This window comes from Vidua macroura, chromosome 12 (assembly GCF_024509145.1).
Source record: "Vidua macroura isolate BioBank_ID:100142 chromosome 12, ASM2450914v1, whole genome shotgun sequence".
NCBI lineage: Eukaryota > Metazoa > Chordata > Aves > Passeriformes > Viduidae > Vidua > Vidua macroura.
In genome coordinates, this window is record NC_071582.1 from 17,657,848 (window position 1) to 17,680,319 (window position 22,472).

The 22,472-nt window shown below is 47.9% G+C and overlaps 1 protein-coding gene across 3 annotated transcripts; it reads left to right on the forward strand.

Moving 5' to 3' along the window:
• Positions 1-5,264: 5,264 nt before the first annotated feature.
• NR2F2 (nuclear receptor subfamily 2 group F member 2) lies at positions 5,265-19,895 on the forward strand. Of its 3 annotated transcripts, none has more exons than XM_053988422.1 (3): positions 5,265-5,819; positions 13,598-14,125; positions 17,340-19,895. In XM_053988422.1, exons 1-3 carry the CDS (start codon positions 5,777-5,779, stop codon positions 17,612-17,614), a joined length of 846 nt encoding a protein of 281 aa, XP_053844397.1. In that variant the 5' UTR covers positions 5,265-5,776; the 3' UTR covers positions 17,615-19,895. The 3 variants fall into 3 exon arrangements, with proteins under 3 accessions (XP_053844397.1, XP_053844395.1, XP_053844396.1); XM_053988420.1 differs by lacking the exon at positions 5,265-5,819 and adding an exon at positions 9,734-11,768 and having other exon boundaries at positions 13,577-14,125; XM_053988421.1 differs by lacking the exon at positions 5,265-5,819 and adding an exon at positions 9,735-11,768.
• The last annotated feature ends 2,577 nt before the right edge of the window (positions 19,896-22,472 follow it).

Below are 22,472 nucleotides of genomic sequence, written 5' to 3' on the forward strand. Positions count from 1 at the left end.
GCTTGAGATGCCTTTCCTCCCTCCCAGCAATCAGCATCATTTAAAGTGCGGTTCAAACTTTCTCTCGCTGCTTTGACTTAGTTCTCTGCAGTCGCATCCTATTTTCTGCTAAAGAAAAATACGCGGAGAGAAGGTAGCATGTGCACACGGGCCAAACATCACGGATTCGAGGCAAAAAAATAATAATCATAATCCCGAGCATCCCCAGAGAACGTATTTCAACGTCGCATGGCAGAGCCCTGCCCTACGCCCAGCTTTCTGCCCTTTGGCACTCAGATATTTGCTTGTCTCCAGAAAAGTTTTCTTTAATCTGCCGAGACACCCCAGGGCTGTACCTGAGCCACGGCTAAATTGCTCCCTAAGACCGATAAAATCCTGCAGCAGCAACTCCCCAACTTCAATACTTAAAGCAAGAGCTGGTTTTAGCCACTTTGTCATTTGCAGAAATGCTGAATGTTTTTTTTTTTTTAAATTTTTTTTTTAATGCCACTTGTGGTCACCCTCGAATGGCAGTAATCTGTAGATTACATATTACGAGCCTTGTCATTACGTGGATAAAATGAGGTGGTTAAACGCTAAAATCCATTTTACTCACCACATTTGCTTGTGGGGAGGGAGGGGGGCGGGAAGGAGAGGGGAGGACAAAGTTGTAGGAGAAGGATTTAAATCCCTCGGATGGGAGCTGGATGTGCTGTCAGAGCCCTCTCTGCCTGGTGGGTACACGGGCTGGGGACCCTCAACTTCACCTCCAAGGCAGGCGCCCGATCACTCCAGCCCTCTCTCTCGCTCCTGAGCCTTTTGTCCCCATTTTCGTGGTATCCCAGCTTTGCTCCACAGAGGCGACTTTGCTCTGCCTCTCCTGGATTTGCTCTGTAGCATTTCTAGGCTCCTACTCTCCAGCTCTCCCCCCGTTTGCCTCTTTCATCTGTGTCCCTGATCCCTCTCCAGCTGATGTGATTCTTTAGAAATGTGGGTCTTATCCTGTCCCCTACCTTTGCCGGTTCTGATTAGATATTATTTTTTCATTGGCTCTGCTACAATGGGTTCCTCCCTTTAATCTCTCGGTATATTTTCCCCCTCCCGGTATAACCAAATCCATGAAATTCACAGCCTCTCTCTTTGACACGACTGGTTCGTCTAATCACTCCATATCGATTTCCCTAACTCTTTTCATCCAGCTGAAGACACATTTTAAAACACTCCAAGCCAGAGTGTGCTCTTTGCTTTATACACACTAATAAAATGATTTACCCTTCTCTCTCTGCTCTCCTCACAGGAGAAAATCGTTCAAGTCGCGGCTATTTGTGTGTGATCAGTAAATATTTAGTGTGGCGACATCCTCAGCTCCTCTCCTGATCAATACGCAGCCCAACAGGAGGTGGACTATTGTCCGGGTAGTGACTTGCTGAGATCTCCTTTAGATGAATTCTTTGCCCCCCATACTGTCTGTTATGATTTATCCTCGAAGGTGACCAATAAAGAAAACCTGAGTCTTTAAAAACCTCTGTTTCTAACCTGTTTACCGTGCCATTAAAGCACCTAAGCCAGGAATGGCTTATTCATCCCCGTCTCCCATATCCCTGGGATGGGCTGACACACGCAGGGCGCTGCTGGAAAATGGGGGTCAAAGCGGGCAGCCCCCGCAGCCCCGCTGTGCATCCCTGAACCCCTGGATCCCCTTTTCCCCGACCCTTCGAGTACAAGCCCGGCCGCTCTCGGCGGTGCAGTGTCACGGCGAAAAGGCGATTCCCCGCTCGCACCCTGCAGCATCTTCGGCCACAGGGCTCGCTCCCACAGCTCAGCCTCAGCGGGTGGCAGCGATGTGCCCAGGGATGGAGGGTGCCCCAGCAACTTCCAGCCCGCCTCTCCCCTCCTCCTCACCGCATCCCGCGGCTCTGCCTGCCCCAGGACAGGGCTGAGGCAGGGCTGCTGGGGGCTCAGTGGTTTTTTTGTTTGTTTGTCTGGGGTTTTTTTGTTTGGGGTGGTTTTGTTGAACGACGTGGAAAAGCTGCAGTGAAGAAAAATAATAGTAATAATAATGGAAATGGAGAAGAGCTTAAAGCCCGTTTCCTGTGGTTAACCATAACGAGAGCTTTCCCAGAGTGATAAAATGGGCAGCAAGAGAAGTTCACTTGTGTATGTGTGTGTTTTATGCTGAGCTGCTATTTCACTCTGGGGAACGCCAATGCTTCCCCTTGCAATTACCCCAGGACGGTGCTGTGCCCGCTGAGCTGTCCGAGACAGCAGTGCCTGCTGTGTGGGTGCCTGTCTGATGCAGGCTGGGTGCCTCCACACAATGGCCACACAGTGATCTCTGCATCGTCTCTGTGTGCTCACTCACATCATGTCCTGCAGCCCACAGAGGTGCCCAGATATTTATTTTATTCCCGTGCGTGTGCGTTTGCACCTCAGCTCTAGGTCGAAGGCGTTTGTCTCTGCAAATGGACATTGCCTGCACAGGCGCTGCATAAATCCAGGGCTGTGTATTACAGATGTGCGACTGTTATTCAAATGTAAAACCAGCTACATCCACCTGTTAACTTTGTTTAGAAACCACTTTCACTAATGGCTTTTCTCTAACTTATTCAGCCCGTTACTCGAGTATGGGAGGCAATGGAGGGGAAAAATCCATATGAAACCCTGCTCACAGCCTCTCATCGAGAGGACACTTTCCACACCTTGCCTAGACAGGGCTCCTATAGAGCGCTTATCTCTCGAATATATCTTTATACTAATGCATACTTAATTGGTCTGTCTTGACTGTCCATATAAAACAATTTAATTAGGGTGCTTTCTGCTTTGGAAAGAAAGAAAAAAAAAATCTGCCCAGCATTTATTGTATTTAGCACCAATACAGGCAGAAAATGTTGCACAAGTTTTTGGTTGAAAGAGCACCTATGTGTCCATTGAAGGGCGTTGATCCGAAAAGACAGAGAGGACAAGTAAAATCGATTTGAAGCAACCCTCTCTGTCCCTTTCACACCATTCAGACACTCCATTCCTTCTAAGACAAAGACCCAGCGCCTTGGGAATGCTGGCAAGGCGGGGGGGGGGGGGTGGAAAGGGGGGGGGGAAGGAGGAAAAAAAGAAAAAAAAGAGGGGGGAAAAAAAGGAAAAAAGCTTCAATCCCCCCAAGCGAAAGGGAGAGCTCTGAAATTCCTTCATATTGCTGTTATTTACCCCCGAAGATATGTTCAACTCCAGGATTTTCTTCAATTCGGCGTCTAACACTGCTGCTGCGAGGAATGTCCCTGGAAGGGGAGGAGGTAATTATGGCTATTAGTGCTGCGAGCCCAGCCGCAACCTTGGTCACTCGCAGGCTTTTAGGGTTAAAATAGCCCTCACCTCTGACCCCTGCGGAGCAAAGTTGTAGCTATTGCCACAAGTTGGGCCAAAGTTTTCAAATCCAGGGCTGGGCAACACCGGAGGGGGCAAACTTCTCCCTGGAATTATTTTTGGTTGGGATTTAAATCATCTTTAGTCTATTTAATTGCCTTTCCCTCCTCCTTTGGCCAAATAATCCCTTTCGGAGAGGTGGGGGGGATTTCAAAACGCCCTGCTCTCACTACCTTTCCCACTGCTCTTTCCATTTAGGTTTAATTTGGCAGATTGTTTTCAAGCATGAAAATGGTTATCATCAAACTGAATTACTGGGTCAGCTTTTCATCCAGAGATCTCAAGAATAAAAGGAGGGGCGAGGGGGGGTCGGTCAGGGGTGTCCCCCCTTTAGGCTTTCCCCACCATGACCCGTTCAGCTTTACAACTAAAAAAAAAAAAAAAAAAAAAAAAAAAAAAAAAAAAAAAAAAAAAGGAGCATTTGGAAAAATGAAGAAAGGATAAAAAGCTTGGATTTGTCTCCTGTGCTTTCTGCACACCTTCACGATCCTCCTCTGCAAGAGAGGATTTTGGAAGGGGGGGCGGGGGGCTGCTCAAATTGAGGAGGGGAGGGAGCCCACAGATGCAAGTACCCCTCTGGCAATAATAAAAATTCATTCAAGTGGGCTATGTCTCCATCTTCCATGTACTGATTAGACTTAACAAGAGTGGAAACTTGTGTAGACCATATTTATGGTATTAACAAGCAGTTAAAAGATTTATCCTTCTTCTGATCAATATTGTTCGTGCCCGGTCCTTCCCCCCCACCCCCCGGGCCCTCCCCGAAGGCTGCAATGACAATCGCCTTCATACTTTTTCATCACCGATCGAGGTGGCAAAACCCTTTTGTAATTTTCATTAGCCCAGTAAACATGCAATTAACATGCAGCACTGTGGTTAACTTAATTCCTGTTTTAAGGCAAGGACAAGCAAGAAATGGAAGAGCGTTTGTTCCATTTGTCAAGTATGACACACTCCCTACCCTAACAGTTTCTTAAAATAAAAGCTCGGCTCCCCACCACCACGACCACCACCCCTCTTTCCAGAAACCCCCCACACTGATACACACACACACACAAAAAGGAGCAGGAATCCATTAGTTGGAGAGTATTCTCCTGCCAAAGGCGGTATAATGTATTCCAAATTTTCCCAAGCCCTCACTGTACCGGGGTCCCGTTCCCCCCACTCCCCCCTCCCATCCCGGGGAAGGGGGCTGACTCGCTGATATTTCTCGTGGGTGAAAGATTCAGCCTTTTCCTAACCGTATTTTTTTTTTTTAATAAAATAAAACTAAACGTGCTTCCCATGACTAAAAGTTGCCATGTTTGTGAAGGGGGTGGGGAAAAATGTCTCCAAGGGTTTCAATTAGCAACAAATGATTATTGCAACGGATTTTTGGTAATGAAAAAATGTGGAGTACCTCTTTCGAGCTGGGATCTCAGGGGCAGTGAGAGAGAGAGAGAGAGAGGGGGAGAGGGAGAGAAGGAGAGAGAGAGAAAGAGATTGCTGATTAGCTCGGATTCTTTCCCAACTTGCTTTAGCGTGTGCTTGCGTTCCCTGCCGACCCTACACAGGACACTATATATTTTTTCCCCTTCGGTGCATGTGTTGATAGTCCAGCCTGTAGTTGTTTGCGGTTGGCTTTTTTTTCCCTTTTCGTTTTTTTTTTTTTTTTTCCTGCCGGGGAGGGGGGAGGTGGGAAAGGGGGGGAGGGGGGGCTGAAATCCGTCGCATCCATCCTACCCCCACAGTCATTAACTTAGGAGATTTCCCTCTCTTTTTTTTTTTTTTTTTTTTTTTTTCCCTCCCCAATTGGAAGGGTGGGTTGTGAATATTTTTCCCCTTTTTTTTTTCTTTTTTTTTTTTTTTTTTTTTTTTTAAGTCTCGCCTTTCCAGCTCCAAACAAGGTGTAGCGAGACGCTCTTCCTTCTAAGGAATGAAATGAGACAAGGATCACTCAAAGACATCTCCTACCTTGGGCTTGGGGATTTTTTCTTAAAGGCAAGGCGCACATTCCTAAGCAGCTGTGTACAAAGCCCCCCCTGAAATCTTGTCTGTGTAAAGTTAGAGTGTGTTCAGGGTGTTTTTTTTTTTCCTCTCTCTCCCAAGGCTGATCGCTAATAATACATCGAAAGCACTTCCCTTTAGGTTGTGGGAAATCTATTCCCTTCACCTTGCTTCCTTTTTTTCCCCCCCTGAAGGCTGTAACTTTACTTTTTTTTTTTCTCTCTCTTTTTTTTTTTTTAATCAGTTTGCACAATCGCTTAGATAAACACCAAGAAGGAGACTTCTCTTTAATTACCCAACGCACATCTTTCTGGGGGGCAAACAGCGGTCTGATTTTTTTTTTTTTATTTGTTTGTTTCACCTGCCAAACTAAAGGAGAGGTAGAAAAAGGAAGATGCAAGCGATTTGGGACCTTGAACAAGGCAAATATGGTTTTGGTATGTTTACTTATAGTTTTTTTTCTTCTTCTTTGACACTTTTTTCGGGCAATGTGTTGTGATTCTTGTGTTTCTCTTTTAAGGAAAACAAAAAATCCAAAAAAGCAAATGTTAGCTAACGTGCGTCTTAAACGATCGTTTCTAAGGTTACGTGGGTTGCTCTAAGGAGGGGAAGAGGGGAGGGGGGCAGACCCAAGTATGTGTAATTGCAGCACCATCAGTTAGCACGTCCTTTAGCTAAATAAAGCAAAGCAGCAAACAAACAAACAAGCGAACAAACCCAACGAGCGGACCCGGCTTCCAGGTCCGAGGCAAAGCGCCTCCGAGTCATTTCCCCAGGAGCAGCGCCCGGGCGCTGCCGCCCCTGCCCGGCGCCGGGGCTGCTCGGGCGGAGCGCGGACCGACCTGCTCCGGAGGGTGGGAGGGCAGGACGAGGCTCTTAACTTAAATGATAGGTATTAAACTGCCCGGGATCGCGTCGCTGTGTGCAGCTGGCAGCGTTTATTTGGGGGGGGGGGGGGGGGGAGAAGGGGAAAAAATAATAATAAAAAAAAAAGGTCGGTGGTGAAGGTAGAGCGCCGAGATCCCCTCTCCCCCTCCGGTCCCTTCCCTGGCTAAGCAAGTACAATGGAAAGAAGCTGGAATATACTCACCATCCGAAGGTGTGGTTGGCAGTTCGGCTGAGGCTTTAAGGCAATTATTTATCCCTTTTTTTTTTTTTTTATTTTAAGTATTATTGCAAAAGACGTGGATCTGACTTTAGGCAGCAGAAGTGTTTTGCTCTGACAACAGCAAGCGAGGCTCGGATCCTCGTTAAAAAAAAAAAATCACAAAACAGGATCTCCCCCCCCCCCATCCCTTACCACTATCCCTTAAAAATACCTATTCGGCACAGCTCTCGCAGAAACCCTGATGCAGAAATCTTATAGTCCGGTCTAGGAGTGCCCAAGCCAATTAATTTTAAATCCTTAGGAATTAATCAGATTAAAATGTACAGAAGTTTCATTCTCGTATGCATACGTGAGCCAAAAGTCGTTTCCCTTTAAGAGATCCTTTTCTTTTAAAGTTGAATTTTAGGCAGATAAGAGACTTACACTAGGGGGCAGCCAGATACTGTACTTGCTCCAATCTTAAGCAATTTTTTTTCCTCTCTCACAGCATATGCTCTGATTTAGCACTGTAAATTTTTCAGAGGACCCAACTCTGACAGCCCCTGGTGATTTTCAAAGTACCACAAGCCAGTGGTTAAAAATTGCATTGACTTGGAAGTTCAGAGGCACACAATAGGAGCCACTTTCCCTATTCATGGAACTTCAGTGTGGTGGAAGAGAAAAACACACACATACTACATTGAGGGAGAAGAGGAATTCATTGAATTCTGTTAGACGTAACTGCTTTCCACTGAGTTCAGAGCGAAACTCGGTATTTGTTCGATGCTGTATTCATATTGCGATTTAATCTAGAAAGAATTAGAGGACTGTTAGGCAGCTTTCTGCCAGGAAAGCAGCTTCCCCCTCCTTCCTCCTCTCTTTTTGAAACCTAAAGATTTACACCGGCTCTATCCCCAACTCAATTTTAGCAAAATAAATCCTTCCACTCCCTCTCATTAAAATAAATTTACATCTGCAGTAAAATGGCAGGAGGGATGCGTTTGTTTATTTGGAAAACCAACACGGTCTCACTTTTAAACCAGAGCATTTCTATTGTCATTAGCCTCGGAGAAGGACAGTGGAGAATCTCCCCCTTCCTTGCGAAGCGCTCAGGTTTCGAGGATTATTTAGCGAAATTAGCTGCAGTTCATTTTTACATTCATCTCTTCTGTCTCAACCCACTCGCAGGGGTGTTTTCAAATAAATAGCAAAGCATCTAATGGTGCTAATAGATAGTTATATCGCTGCATCCCTCGAAGAGCAAATAGTTAATCTGGGGCATTCTTCATTAATGCTTGAGCAATCAGCGTATACGGCGGCTTTTAAGCGTATATCAATGGTTTTTCATTTTTACGATCATACGTTCAAACTATTAATATTGTGCGTCCTGTTAAAACCGCTTTCTCTTCTGATTTCTGCATTTGTTAGGACGGCGTTTATGTTTTTTCATATGGTGAATTAATCCTGTTTACTTTGTCAGATTCGAGACAGGAAAGGTTGGTGTTGGGTTGTGGTTTGGGTTTTGGCTTTTATTTTTTTCCTCAGGAAACCCAACATCAGCAACAATCTGTGGCTATTCTGCATTTTGAACCCCCACCTTCTCCTACCCTACCCGAAAGGTCACCTCCTCAGCTCTGGGTTGTTCGGAAATCATAAGGCAGTTCCCCACATTTTAACCAGGAAAGATTCCTTCCCCACTTTCTGTCTTCCCAGTCCCTCCTGGTCACTGTTTCGGGTAAAGGTTATTTTTTTGCTCCGTGAGGATCAGTGGGAATGCTGCAGCTTTGTCTTTGAAACTGAGTCGCAAAAACCTCTTCGCCCGTGGGGTCTGAACACACCAGGTTTCCAGGCAGGACACTCGAAAGTCGAGGTGCTTTTTACAACTTTCCAACCATCTCCGCACCTGCGGCTTTACCCACACTATTATTTCTGTGGCAGAAGTGTGTGGGCATGTGGCAACATGAAAAAGTGTGTGTGAGGAGGTGAGGGGCAATTAATCCCTTACAGAGTTGTGCCCAGGACTGTGTCCCCGCGGCCGTGCTTGGTGACCGGCTGGGATGTGAGCGCTCACAGCCGCCTGTGTTCGCAGAGGAGGAAAGGTCCGGCCGGGCATTTATCTGTCTATGTTAACATGTTTTCTATTTTATCTCTCCGTCCCTTCGCTTGTTCGAGGGTCTTTTGGCCATTTTCACCGGGAGACGGACACGAGTCCCCGCTCCGCTGGCCGTAGCTCCATTCAGCGGGAAATAAACACGACCCCGTGCTTAGCTCTGTTACCTGCTCGTGGTACAGAACGGAGGTCGTGTTACAGTGTCGGGGTACGTGTGGTTATGAAACCCCCGAACCCGCAAAACCCCGAAATAAAGTTAAAGGGGTTGAGGCGAGCCACGCCGTGGCGATGCCGTGCGAAAGGCACGGCTGTCACGCTCTGCGGAGCGCCGTGCCGGGCTCCGGAGGTGCCTGGAGCGGAGCCGCGGTCCCCTCGCTTCGGGGCGAGCGGGAACCGGGAGCGCTCGGGCGGAGCGGCGGAGGCTCCGCGCCCCGCCGGGGCCGGGCTGTGCGAGCGGCCGGTCCCGGAGCGCCGGGCGCGGGCACGCTCAGCTCGGCGCAGCCCGGCCGGGCTCGGCGCGGCTCCGCGGGCGGCCGGGGCGCGGCTCGGGCGGGCGGCGGGACACGGGGCGGCCGCGGCCAGCGCAGGTGCCCGGAGCGGGGCCGGGGGGGGCTCCGCCGTGAGACCCCCGGCGGGCGCCAGCCCGCACTGCGCTCCCCGACCGCTTTCGGGCAACCCGCGGCCGCCCCTTCCCCGCGGCGGCGGCGGCGGCAGCGCCGGGGCTCGGCTTTACTTTTATTCCGTGGAGTTTTACCTCGGTTTAGCGCCTGCTTTCCGCTTTGCACCCGCCGCCCCCTCCGACCCCCGAGGCCGCGCCCCGGCGGGCAGCCCCAGGTGAGGCGGCGGCGGCGCCGCGCTCCGCACGCCGGGCTCGCCCTAACCCCTGGCCCCGGCGGGGCGGGAGGGCGCGGGGCGGCGGGCGCGGGGCGGCGGGCGGCGCTAGGACCGCGCGGGCGGCGGCGGCGGCCATGGCGGGCCGCGCAAGGGCGGCGCGGCCCAATGAGGGCCGGGGGGCGGGGCGCGCGCGCCTGACCACTCAGGCGCCGGCCCGGTTGCCTTATAAGGCGCGCGGTCGCCATGGCGACGCGCGCTGAGTTGCAGCAGCCGTGTCAAAGTTCACTCTCCCGCCAGCGGGGCGAGCGGCCGGCGGGGAGCGCGCTCGCCGCTCCTCGGCCCACACGCCGCCCGCACCGCCCGCCCGCCCCGCCCCGCGCCGCCCCTCCCCGCCGCCGCGAGGGGAGGGGAGCGGGGGGGAGCCCCTGCTTCTTTTTATTTTGGGGCGGGGGGGGGGGGGGGAGCGCTGGCGCGCTCTCCCCTTGGTGATTTTTTTTCCCCTCCTCCCTCCCTCCCCGGCTGAGGAGCGATGCTGCGCGCTGGGTTATGATCCTTCCCTCTCTCTCTCTCTCTCTCCCTCTCCCTCCTCCTCCTCCTCCTCCTCCTCCTCTCCTCCTCCTCCTCCTCCTCCTCCTCCTCCTCCCGCTCCCCTCTTTTATCATCCTGGCTGGCTGGGCGCTGCTGCGCTGGCGAGTTGACTCCTTCCCTCCCCCCCGCCCCGCGGCCCCCCTCCCCCTGCCCGCGCCGTGAGCACCGGCGGCGCGGAGGCGAGAGCCCACTTGCGAGGCGGCAGAAGCAGCATAAGGCAGCGCGGCGGCGGCGGCAGCGGCGGCGGGAGCGGCGGCGGCGGCAGCGGCGGCAGCGGCACCCGAGCGGCGGCGGGAGCGGGAGCGGCGGCGGGGACGCGGCGCGGCGGGAGCGGCGAACCGGCGGAACGGGGCAGAGCGGAGCAGAGCGGCGGCGCCGGAGAGGAGGAACAAATAAACAATCATAATAATAATTCATAATAATCGTAATCGTAACGATAATAAGAATTTTTTTATAAAACAAAAAAAAAAAGAGAGAGAGCGAGGAGGAGGAGGAGGAAAAAAAAAAAGCCAACAGCCCCCCCACACCCCCGAGCCCAAAAGAGGGAGCGAGAGAGAGCAAGAGCGCAGCGGCCGGGCGGAGCGGCGGAGAGGAAGAATTAAAGCGAGCGAAGGAGGGAGGAGAGACAGAGCAGAGAGAGAGGAGGAAAGAGGAGGAGGAGGAAAAAAAAAAGCCCACAAAAACAAAGCGATCGCAGTTGATGTTGCTGCTGCAAGCTGGACTTCCAAAAACTACGGCGAGACCGACCGCTCTCCGCGCCGAGAAGAGTCTCCTCCGCTGTGCGTGTTTTTTTCCGCTGTGTGTGTAATCTTTAACCTTTTATTCATTCTTATTTTGATGGCTTTCCTGAATGGCTGACTGCGAGCTTCCCTGGACCTGGCCCCCAGACACCCGCCTCTCCTCCTTCAACTACTCTGCTGCAGATCAGCTCTAAGAGAGAGAGAGGGAGATCTTTGAAGAGATTTTTTTTTTTTTCTCCTCTCTCTCTCTCTCTCTCTCCCCCTCTCTCCCCCACCCCCACCACCCCTTTACTTTGCTCTCCTGGAGCCCAGACAATCGACTCGCACCTCGCCCCCCCGCACACACACCTCCATCGCCCCGTGCTTCTGCACCTTCGCCGGTACCGGGAGATCCCCCCCACCCCGACCCTCCTGAAAAAAAAAAAAAAAAAAAAAAAAAAAAGGCAAAACAACAAAAGAGAGAGAGGGAAAGAGAGAGAGAGAGAGAGGGGAGGACAAAAAATAAAAAGACTGCTGCAAAGCTGATCTGAAAAGCAAAGCAAACAAACTTTGAAAATAAAGGGGGAACAGGAAGTTTGGCAACGGTGTCCAATAGATATGGCAATGGTAGTCGGTGCGTGGCGAGACCCCCAGGACGATGTGCCCGGAGCTCAGGGAACGCAGCCTTCGCAAGCCCCGCCGGTGCAGGGACCCCCGGCCGGGGCCCCGCACACCCCACAGACCCCGGGGCCCGGGGGCCCTCCCAGTACGCCAGCCCAGACCAACCCGCCGAGCCAGCAGAACCAAGGAGACAAGCAGCAGCAGCAGCAGCACATTGAATGTGTGGTTTGTGGGGACAAGTCTAGTGGCAAACATTATGGCCAGTTTACCTGCGAGGGTTGCAAGAGTTTCTTCAAGCGGAGTGTAAGGAGGAATCTCAGCTACACTTGTCGTGCCAACAGGAACTGTCCCATTGACCAGCACCACCGCAATCAGTGTCAGTACTGCCGCCTCAAAAAATGCCTCAAAGTTGGCATGAGACGGGAAGGTATTGGGATTTCATTTGTTTTGCAATTTTTTTTTTCACTCGCTGCGTTTTGGGGTTTGTTTGGTTTTCCTTTTTTTATTATTTTTAAATAATATATATAATTACTCTTAGTATTTTTAACTTTCCTCTCCAAAGCCCAAACCCAACCAGAACCTTTCCTCCCCCCCACCCACCCCCCTCGAATAAACCAGCCAGAAACTTTCTCGTAATGAAAGAAAGCGGTGTTGGGGAGGGTGGGCAGGGAGGCAGGGGCTCTCGCATGCTTTCTCCTGCACTCGTAATTGATTTGTGTTTGTTTTGATTTTGCTGATGGAGGTTTATTGAAAGTGGATTTTTAGTTTCACGCTGCTTAGGAGCGAGATGATGATTCTGACGTGTGGTTACTTTTCCTTCGTGCTTCCTCCTGCATGCTCAGCCTTAGCCCCCGTCCCCCGAGCAGCCCTGTGTGTGTCTGTGCGTGTGTGTACACACACACACGGAGCCTCCCGAGATGCACACACACACATACACACACACACACACATACACACACATATATATATCCTCCAGCACCCTGCCTTAGATTGCAATTTTACACAGGCGGTTCAAATTACTATTACAATGGGACTCACCCTACCGAGGCTCTACAGCACTCCACTGTGGATTCCCAGCCGGATTTTTCCTCCTTTAAAAATATAAATACATACACACACACATCTCCACGCGTGTGTGTGTGTGTGTGTATATATACACACTGCCGTGTGCCTGCCTTTCCTGGTTGTTATTACCTCACTTTTCTCTTCTTCCTCGTATTTTCTTGTTCCTCCGGGAGAGGCAGGAGGGGGTAGAAGGGATGGGGTGGGGGGTGTAAGGAGCAGTCCAGAAGTAAGTGTGGGGTGCTCGGATCTCTGCAAGTGGAGTCTTTGTGATATAAAATTAGACGGGAAATGTGAGCCTGCAGTTTTCCAGTGCGTGCTCTGTGTCTGGACGCTGCTATGTAGGTTAAGGGTGAGGGGGCTTGGGACTCGCCGGGCTCCTCTCTTTGTGTTTCTGCAAGAGTAACTAACCTTGGAATACAGGCGATAACAAATATAAATCAAGCACATTTTTAGGCGTTCTCCCTTCTTGTCGTCTCTCTGCCTCTGAGCCCTTTTTCTCTCTCCTTTTTCTCTCGCTGTCACCGTGTAAATTTATTAACAAAATGAAAGGCCCACTTTCCATGGGCAGCGGGGGAAGGTGCCTTTGGATAATGCCCTCAGCCTCACCAGGGGACCTGCCGGGGATGTTGTGGGGTGATTTTGCCTCCTTTGGTATTTTTTACGAGAGGGGGGGGATGTATAATACCAGCAGCAACGATGTATTCAGTGGGCGAGAAACGCGTGTGGGACCAGAGCCGGGGATTTCGAACTGAAGTGTTTCTTCCTTCTCCCCTCCTCCCTCCTCATCCCGCTCCCCCAGCCTCAAATCAATGAGCTGGTTTAGGTGTAATGGAGAAAAAACACACAAAGACGTATCCTGCATCTCTTGAAGGAGGGGGTGGCGGTGGAGGGGAGGGGGGATAACTGGACTGTGGTGTGTTTTGGGAAGTGAGGAGCTGGGCTCCCACAGCAGCCCTGGCCGAGCCCACAGCGTCCTTCAGCTTTTGTTGTTGCTTGACTTGACCCGAGAACTGCGGAGCCTTAGAGCGGGGCTGGGGCTGAACTCTGCCTGGGAAAATGCATGTGTTCCCCCCGAAGCTGGCCGGGTGCGGGGTCACACAGGCACGCACAAGCACACAAAGCAGGCTGTATTTGAACCGATGGTCGCAATTCAGATATTAATAGCTGTAGTTTCTTCTTTATTTACTGCAGCGGTCCAGAGGGGCAGAATGCCACCCACACAGCCAACTCATGGTCAGTTCGCCTTGACAAATGGGGACCCTCTCAACTGCCATTCCTACCTATCCGGATATATCTCCCTTCTTCTGAGAGCAGAGCCCTACCCCACCTCCCGCTTTGGCAGTCAGTGCATGCAACCCAACAACATCATGGGCATCGAGAACATTTGTGAACTGGCAGCTAGGATGCTCTTCAGCGCGGTGGAGTGGGCCAGGAATATCCCCTTCTTCCCAGACCTCCAGATCACAGACCAGGTGGCCCTCCTGAGGCTGACCTGGAGCGAGTTATTTGTCCTCAACGCTGCCCAGTGCTCCATGCCCCTCCACGTAGCTCCGCTCCTGGCAGCTGCTGGCCTCCACGCTTCGCCAATGTCTGCTGACCGAGTGGTCGCCTTTATGGACCACATACGAATCTTCCAAGAGCAAGTAGAAAAACTGAAAGCATTGCATGTCGACTCTGCAGAATATAGCTGTTTAAAGGCCATAGTCCTCTTCACCTCAGGTAGGCGGCATTTCTTTGCTCCTTTTTTTTTTTTTTTTTTTTTTTTTTTTTTCTCCTTCCCCGGGCCCCCCTTGAGAACTGTTTGCTCTTGCAAAGTGTTATTGCCTGCACCCCATCCCCGCTCCCTGCCCCCCGAGAACCAGCGCGGTCTCTTTTCCTTTTAGGAAGCGGTGCCCTGTGCTCTCCCCTTCAGGGCCTCGGATCCGAGCATCCCATCTTCTAGGGAGTGCAAATCAGAAAAAAATAAAATAAAAATAAAATACGCACACACCTTTTTTTTTTTTTTTTAAAAAGAGAAAAAAACCAGACAGCCAAAATACACCCCAACCCTAGCTGAATAATGCTGGGGACTGGGAAAGAAGGGCCCAGGAAGAGGCACCCATTCGCCACGAGAGACTGCACTCTTCCCATTGAAAATAATATTTTATTTAACAGTATAGCTCTGGGTTGTTGCATTTAATGACACGCATCCGAACAGCAGCAAAATCTGTTTGATGTTGTTAAATACAAGTCGTCCTATCAGTGAAACCACTTTAAAAAGAGGATCATTTTATGGGCAGCCAGGAAGGGAAAAAAGCCCTGCAGGATTAAAAATTGAATTAAAAAAAAAAAAAAAGTTAAATGCGCAAATCTGAGTTTAAAATATGTTCCCTGCCATTCCATAAAATAAAATAAATCAACTTTGCAAAGAGCTGTCTCTGATTTAAACAGAATATGGCAGTGAGCAGTTCTGTGTCATTTAAGCTAAGGGGAAAAGTTTGCATTTGTACCCAGCAGGAACTGCATAGTCCAAAGCGAGTAGCGGGTGCGAAAAGATCATTACCATAAGTAGACAGGGATAGTATGGAAAAGTAAGAGGAGGCTGAAGCTGCCGCTCTGCAGTGTAATTCCGGGGTGGCACAACCATGACTCTCCCGAGGAAAAGACCTCGAGGTGTTTCTTAGATAATCAAAGAGGGGAGGGGGGGGGAAATATGTGTCAACTTTTGCTGCCTAGAAATAGTGCATGAGTTATAAAGCAATAATTGAGTGCGTTGTGAAATCTAATTAGCTTGCACTAGAGTTTAACCTGGGTGAGTAATAATCCTGATATTAACTCTGGAGGCTAAATTTTTTTTTTTTTTCCTTCTGAGGGGAAAAAAAAAAATCTGCTCGCTAATTTGTGCAATACGTTATCTCAGATCACTAACTTTGAGGCTGCACCGGCAACCCAGTGTGCTGGAGCCCTCGAAGTTTGGGGATTAAATTTAAAAATACATATATTTCGCCTGTAACTCCTTCGGATGCTTGGGAAAGTGGCCACGCGATAAACATATGAATGGAAGCAGGACCTGCAAAATAATTACTCATCAGAGTTTTTTAAAGCCTGATATCAGGAAACAGGAAAAAAATGTAGTTTATGTGGGAAAAGAAGGGCTCACAATCCGTTCCTTGTTGTGTTAAAGGGGGTCTGGGGAACGAAGTCATTTTCTGGACTTTGTCCAGGTTCTGGGTCGTGACCTAAACTTCCTTTTATATATTATTGCTTTACACATAAAAAACTTCTCCTTTTTTTTCCTCCCCCCCTCAATTACTGGTGCTAAATCCTGAGGTGATCAATGAGCAGGGCGCATCTAGCCACAGGGAGACAGGGATCCCGTGTGGGAAGGGGTGTCCGTGGGGTGCTTATTTTATTTTTCTATCGTTTTTCTAGGATGCATTTTCCTCTCCCTCGCTCAGCCGCTCAGCGAGGATCCCACACACGCTCACATCCCTCCCCAGCCCCTGCCCAGCTCACACCCACACCAAGGAGTTTATTTCCAATCCTGCCTTTTCTCCCAAATCACTTTTTTTTTTTCTTTTTTTTTTTCTTTTTTTTTTTTTTTTTTTTTTTTTAGCCTTCTGAGAAAACAATCGTCCGATCCTGTCGTAACTGTTTAATTTATGACTATTTTCAAAATGGGAGGCCTGGCGTGTAAATTGCCTCCCAACTAGATAAACGTTTCTTGTTATCTGATTCTGGGCAAGACAGCCACATGCAAAAAAATATAGGGTGATGCTTGCAGCTTCTGCAGCACCCCAATAACCCTCCCTGATGTAAAACAGACGCACATAGATGCATATAATGTTTGCTGCAGCCTCTTTTAAGAGGGAGGGGGGAAAAATCTGGGTTCTAATGACTCGCAGAATATGCATGTGTTAGCCCTGTGCCTAGGAAAGCCACAGGGAGGTCAGGTCACAACCTGTGCTCTTTCAGCACAGACGTCTCTGATTTAAAGGGAACTTATTGTATTTTAGCGTATCAGGGAAAAAAAAAAAAAAGAAAAAAAAAAAAAGAAAAAAATGTCCAGACCCTATCAGGGAGTTTTCTTCTTGTAAGGGCCTTTAGGTTTAAAAAGAAGAAGAAGAGGAAAAAAAAAAAGAGGGGGGAGTAGAGGGGGGGGAAGAAAGAAAGAGAAAAGAAAAGAGGGGGGAAAAGAAACAGCTCAAATGAACAGAGAGATCACAGTTTGCATGGCTGCCTCTGAATAGGCTAAACTGACAAGATCAGTTTTAAAGGGCCACTTAAATCAGTTTCAAAGACTGAAGAAAAACGCGTTGTCTTCTTTGGGGGAGAATCTGTTGCTGGATCCGGGGCGCCATTATCTTTGGCTGGGCCAGTTTTTTATTATTATTATGATTTCTATCACTGTGAGTAGTAGTCCTTCTCTTCTCAAGGTTAGGCTCCCCCCAATTATTTTCCAGGAAGGGGGGGTGTGGAGAAATAGTGGCTCCCTTTCCCCCTTTTCGACTCAAGCCTTCCCCGCCCCCCCAGCCTTTCCCCCAAAAAATGCAGAGATATGAAATTAGGCTTGGCCAGCACCTCCTTGCCACCCCTCAGGTCTGTCGTGCCATTAGAAATCTCGACTCTGGGAGCTGTGCTCAGTCCTAAAGGAGACCCTCTAGAAGAGAGAGAAATACAGACACACACACACATGCACAGAGAGATTGTCCCTTTTGGTAAAACCCACTTAAACTCTGGGGGGCAAGGTGATGGCGCACGATCGACTCTTAAACCTAGAAATTAAAAAAAAAAAAAAAAATCAAATTAAAAATTTAAAAAACAAACAAACAAAAAAACCAACCCACAAACCACCAAAACCTTTTTAATCTGATGATTGCTTTCTTTTTTTTTTTCCCTTTTCTTTCTTTTTTTTTTTTTTTTTTTTTTTTTTTTTTAATACACTTTCTTCTAGATGCCTGTGGTCTCTCTGATGTAGCCCATGTTGAAAGTTTACAGGAGAAGTCACAGTGTGCTTTGGAAGAGTATGTTAGGAGCCAGTATCCCAACCAGCCAACACGATTCGGGAAGCTATTACTACGTCTCCCCTCCCTTCGCACTGTCTCCTCTTCTGTCATAGAGCAATTGTTTTTCGTCCGTTTGGTAGGTAAAACCCCCATAGAAACCCTAATCAGGGATATGTTACTGTCTGGCAGCAGTTTTAACTGGCCTTACATGTCCATTCAATAAAACATTCAAGAGAGAGAAAAAAAAAAAAAAAAACCAAGGAAAAAAATAAAAAACGACAAGACAAAAATTTAAAAAAAAAAAAAAATTTCAAAATTGAGAAGGGAGATGAGAGTGAAAGGAAAGCAAATGACATTTGGGTTCTGGTTGTTTCTTAAATTTCCTTCTGCTAAGAAAGGATGTAAAAGGATGTTACAAGTTTGCTAAGAGAAGACAGGAAAAAATTAATGGACTGTGAATTAAAAAAAGAGACTGTCAAATGAACTTTTACAGAATGCATTAAAAACTCCCGTGTCGTTCAGAAAAAAAACTTGCTACTTATCATTTTTTTTGTAAAAAATAAAAAAGAGGGAAAGAAAAAAAGAAAGAAGAAGAAAAGAAACGATGGTGGGCTTTTTCTTTTTTTCTTTTTTCTTCTTTTTTTTTTCTTTTTTTTTTTTTGGGGTAAACTTTTTAAAAAATCTCGCTTAAAGTGCATTTAAAGGAAATTTGGAGAAAATTAGCAGAACGGAAGAAAGTAAGTCTTTTTTTTCCAAATTATTAATTGTCCTATGTGTCTATGTACCTATAGCTGTTCTTTTTTGTATTTTTCTGGTTTCAAACCAGTTTATTCTGTGGTTCTATAATAATTTTTGATATAACCTTGGCTTCTTTAAAAAAAAATAAACTGTGTATCCTTAAAATATATGTTCTGAAAGAATTAAAACTGAGTCCACGAAAGTATCATAGGAAGAAAGGAAAAGAGAAAAAAAAAAAACCTCAACAACACAATGATGGAAGCGCACTTAAGGTGGTGACCCAAAATCTAGCTTGAAGCTGAGAGAGCTATAATTATATAGACCCGAATGAACCACACGTGTCATATAACTCCCCCCAAATCTAGGTTTTTTTTGATATTTCGGACAGAAAATGAACTGTGGGGATTTATTATAGGTAGAAGGATTTTGTGTCCAAGACACACTACGGTTTTGATTAAAAAAAAAAAAACAAACAAACAAGCAAAGTGAACTTTTGTAATTTGAATTGGGTTCCACATAGTTCATCATGAATTGTTATTAAACTCCTCTATCTGTTTGTATATTTGCAAGCCCTTTGTATTATAATAATTGTTGATATTTTCCCTTTTTAAAAAATACCATTGAAATCAGCATGACAAAATAACACTGTTGGCACTTATAGATAACGTGATTGATTCAGTATCTTAGAGTTTACAGTTTTGTGTTTAAAAAAACTGAAGGTTTTTTTTTTTTTTAAGTGCAACATTTCTGTATACTGTAAAAGTTATAATAACTGAACTGTTTGGTCGAGTCTTTGTGTGTTATATTCCAAGGAAAATTGAAAGTATTCAGAAATTAAAATATTATTTGATATCTGAAACTTGTTTGGCTGTCATAAATGTCTTTCAGAAACCACATTACTTCTCTATAGTTTGCAGTCATTTAAGTCCATAGGCGATTGATTTGTTTACTTGTCACAGTAAGTTTGTAGCAGATGTATTGTAGTGTATTTACCTGTTTAATTCCGGGATGGGGGTGGAGGACTTAAGTTCGTGGTTTATCTCTGGTTTTAGGAAGTACTATGCTGAAATGGTAAACCATCAACCCCCATTCATCTAATCCTCCTGTTAATTAAAAATGGATTTTCTGGGGAAAAAAAAAAAAAAAAAGGCCCTTATTTTTGTCACACTTAAGTGCCTGCGTAGGAAAGGTATTGTTGTGAAAAAGTATTAGAAATCTGGAGATCAGTATCTATTTTATGATCAGAATGGGGCGAAAAATCTTTTGTAAATGTCTGACATACGCGCACAAGATCATTCAAGCAAGGTAATAGCAGTATTGTAAATATAGGTCAGTTGTTTGCAATGAGTTTTCTTTAAGTATGTGTGATTTTTTATAATACTCCGTAGTTGCCATCTATCGTTGTCATTGAGAGGTCTTCAAATGGAGTGGCTTTAGCTTCTAGCACTGAGGAGTCGGTTTTTAATGTATATATACTCTCAAGTGGATTTTTTTTCCTTCTTTTTTTTTTTTTTTTTTTTTTTTTACCTTAGACTGTGAAAGCATGACCACAGGTCATCTCTCTCTTTTACATATGGGCTACATGTCTGTGTGTATGCTGGCACACAGGCACGCGTGGGCGTCCATGGATGTCCCTGTGGAGGCACAGGGCCCTCTCCTGCAGCCCTGGCACCGGGAGTGGGACCTGCCTGGGCGGGTGGCATAGGACCAGACACACCACTGGGGAATTGAGTGCTATCCCAAGCAGGCAAAAAAAAAAAAAACAACCCACAAAATAACCCAACCCAAACCTGAAGGAAGGCAAGATGATGTGGTTTTTGCAAGGGGTTGATATTTTATTTTGTGTGTGTGCGTGTCATTTTTTTTTTCTTTTCTTTCTCTCTCCCCCCGCCCGCCCTCCCCTTGGTCTATGGCAGATGCTTTGTATGTGAAAGCTTACAATTTTGTTCTTGTCTGAGGCTTCCCCCTCTCCCTTTTTACCACACGTAACTACACCATGTTGTGGTTTCACAAAAAGAGAGAGAGGGAGGGAGAGAGATCATTCTGTAAAGTCGATTAAACCCTGATCTTTAGTGTGTTCCAGTTAGACACATCTGTACTGGGGGCTGAGGGGCGTATGACTGTGAATTTGAGCAGAGTTTTACATCTGAATCATGGCTCCTTTTCTATAAATATATAAATATATATAAATATATAAATATACTATTATTGCAGGGGAATTGCTGACCTCTAGATTTAGCTTTTTCTATTGCAAGTGCTATCCATGTGAGTGTGTGTGTGTGAAGTTTTTATGCTTACTAAGAACACAGGATCTTGACTTGTTTGTTTTGTGTTAGTTTATTGTAAACAACCATTTGTTGTAAATTGTTATTGGCATTAAATTATAATTTATGATTTTCAAATCCAAAACATTCTCTGCTTTTTATGTTTTAAAGCCTGTAAGCTATCTCTGTATTTATAAGTTTCTTGCAGCGAGCTTTGGTTCACAGAGAATAATATTAAACAGAAAATGCACCAGGGTTAAATAAAAACACACACACACACACACACACACACACGCACACACACACACAAGCCCCGTGTATATATGTTTGGAATGCTCAGAGGAGGATTTGTTTAGGGACTTCAGTTAGTTTTAAGTTTATAGCGTTTAAAGAAAGTTTTTCTTTTCATGCTGAGTTAGAACAAAAGATCTATCCAAAGATTGAATTGGACAAAAGAGGAGGGTTGGGATGGAGAAGCTTGTTCTATGTTGAATTGAGGAGATCCTTTTTTTTTTTTTTTTTTTTTTTTTAAGAAAAGGAAAAAAAAAAAAAGCTGTTAAACATGGCGACTCTTTCCCTCTAAGTGTCTAATTTATTTTTTTTCCTTGCGGTTCCCCCACTTTCCAACCCTCCCTTTTATTATATTTTCTGCTTTAATCTGATCTTAGCTCGCTCTATTCCTTCCCCCCCACCCCTGCCACCGGGACTGGAGGGGAAAGACCCAAAGGCGACCCGGAACGACAGCGAGAGCTGCGGAGCCGCCCGCGGTGCAACCCACAGCTCGGGAAAGGTCTTCTTCACCCCCCCTTCCCCTTCCTCCTCCTCCTCTCCTCTGCTCTCCCCTCCCCGCCGCCGCTCTCCCAAACCTCCCCCGGCCGCGCCGGGGGGGCGGCGGCCCCGCGGGGCGCGGAGGGGGCGCGGGAGGAGGCGGCTCCCCAAGTTCAGACAAAAGCGGGGGCTGGGGCCGGAGGAGGCGCCGGGCGGGCGGTGCCAGCCCGCGCGTGTGAGCGTGTCTGTGTGTCTGTGTGCGTGAACGCGTGTGGAACCGCGCGTGTGAGCGCGTCCGCGTGTGCAACCGCGCGTATCTCCGTGCGCGCCCGTGCCTCCGCGGCCGCGGGGCCGTGCGCGGGGCTCTGCCGCGGAGCCGCGCCGCCGGCGGCCGGGCCGGGCCGGTGGGAGGTTTTTGGTTTTTTTTTTTTGGAGGTTTCTTGGTTTTTTTTTTTTTTTTTTTTTTTTTTGGAGGTTTGGAGGAGGAGCGGGAGGCTGCGCGGCCGCGGGGGCGACGCGTGGGAAAGTGCGCGGCGGCGGGTCCGTGAGCTCAGCCAACATGGCGGCCCCGGGCCCGCCGCTCGCCCCGCGCAGCCGGGGGGGCCCCGCGGCCCCGCTCCGCGCCCGGCGCAGCGCCCGCGGCCCGCCGAAGCGGCCGGGCCGCAGCCGGGGCCGGGGCCGGGGCCGCGGCCGCGGGCGGCGCTTCCCCCGGAGCCCGTATCCCATCCGCATGTCAATGACCTGTGGAAGCATCTCCCCCGTGCGAGCGCGGCGCGGTGCAGCGGGGTCACGCCGACCCCGGGTGGGATAGCGGGGTCTGCGCCCGCAGGGAGCGCGGCATCCTCGGGATGGGCCAGAAAAGGGAAGGGGGGAAAGGGAAAAAAAAGAAAAAAAAATCAATAAAAGAAAAGGGGGAGAAAGACGGAGGGATAGCGAGGAGAAGGCAAGGAGAAAATGGGATGTTTCGAGGCGCTCCGTAACCGCCGCTGATAACGAGCGGGATGTGGGAATGGAGATGGGTTTTATTTTTATTTCTTTCTCCTCTTTTTTTTTTTTTTTTTTTTTTTTTTTTTAATTAAAACTTTAGTGGGTCCTGGGGATCGCGCTCGCTTCGCTTTGCTTTGTAGAATGGAAAGAGATACACGGAGAAATGCAGGCCTTGTCAGGATTTATTGAAGTTGGGTTTAAAAAACGTGCTTCAGATGATTTTTCCCATTTTCTCAGATTTCAAAGGCTCCCCGCAGTGCGGCTGCCTAATTAATGGTGAAATTCAACTAAATCTAATTATGCAGTAATTTTAAAGCAGTTAGT

What these genes read in the sequence shown, in the direction of transcription:
- NR2F2 (XM_053988420.1), top strand. Translation starts at nt 11,339, where the DNA reads ATGGCAATGGTAGTCGGTGCGTGGCGAGACCCCCAGGACGATGTGCCC. An exon ending in AGTTGGCATGAGACGGGAAG is followed by an intron (nt 11,769 to 13,576) that starts GTATTGGGATTT and finishes TAATAGCTGTAG; the next exon opens with TTTCTTCTTTATTTACTGCA. An exon ending in CATAGTCCTCTTCACCTCAG is followed by an intron (nt 14,126 to 17,339) that starts GTAGGCGGCATT and finishes ACTTTCTTCTAG; the next exon opens with ATGCCTGTGGTCTCTCTGAT.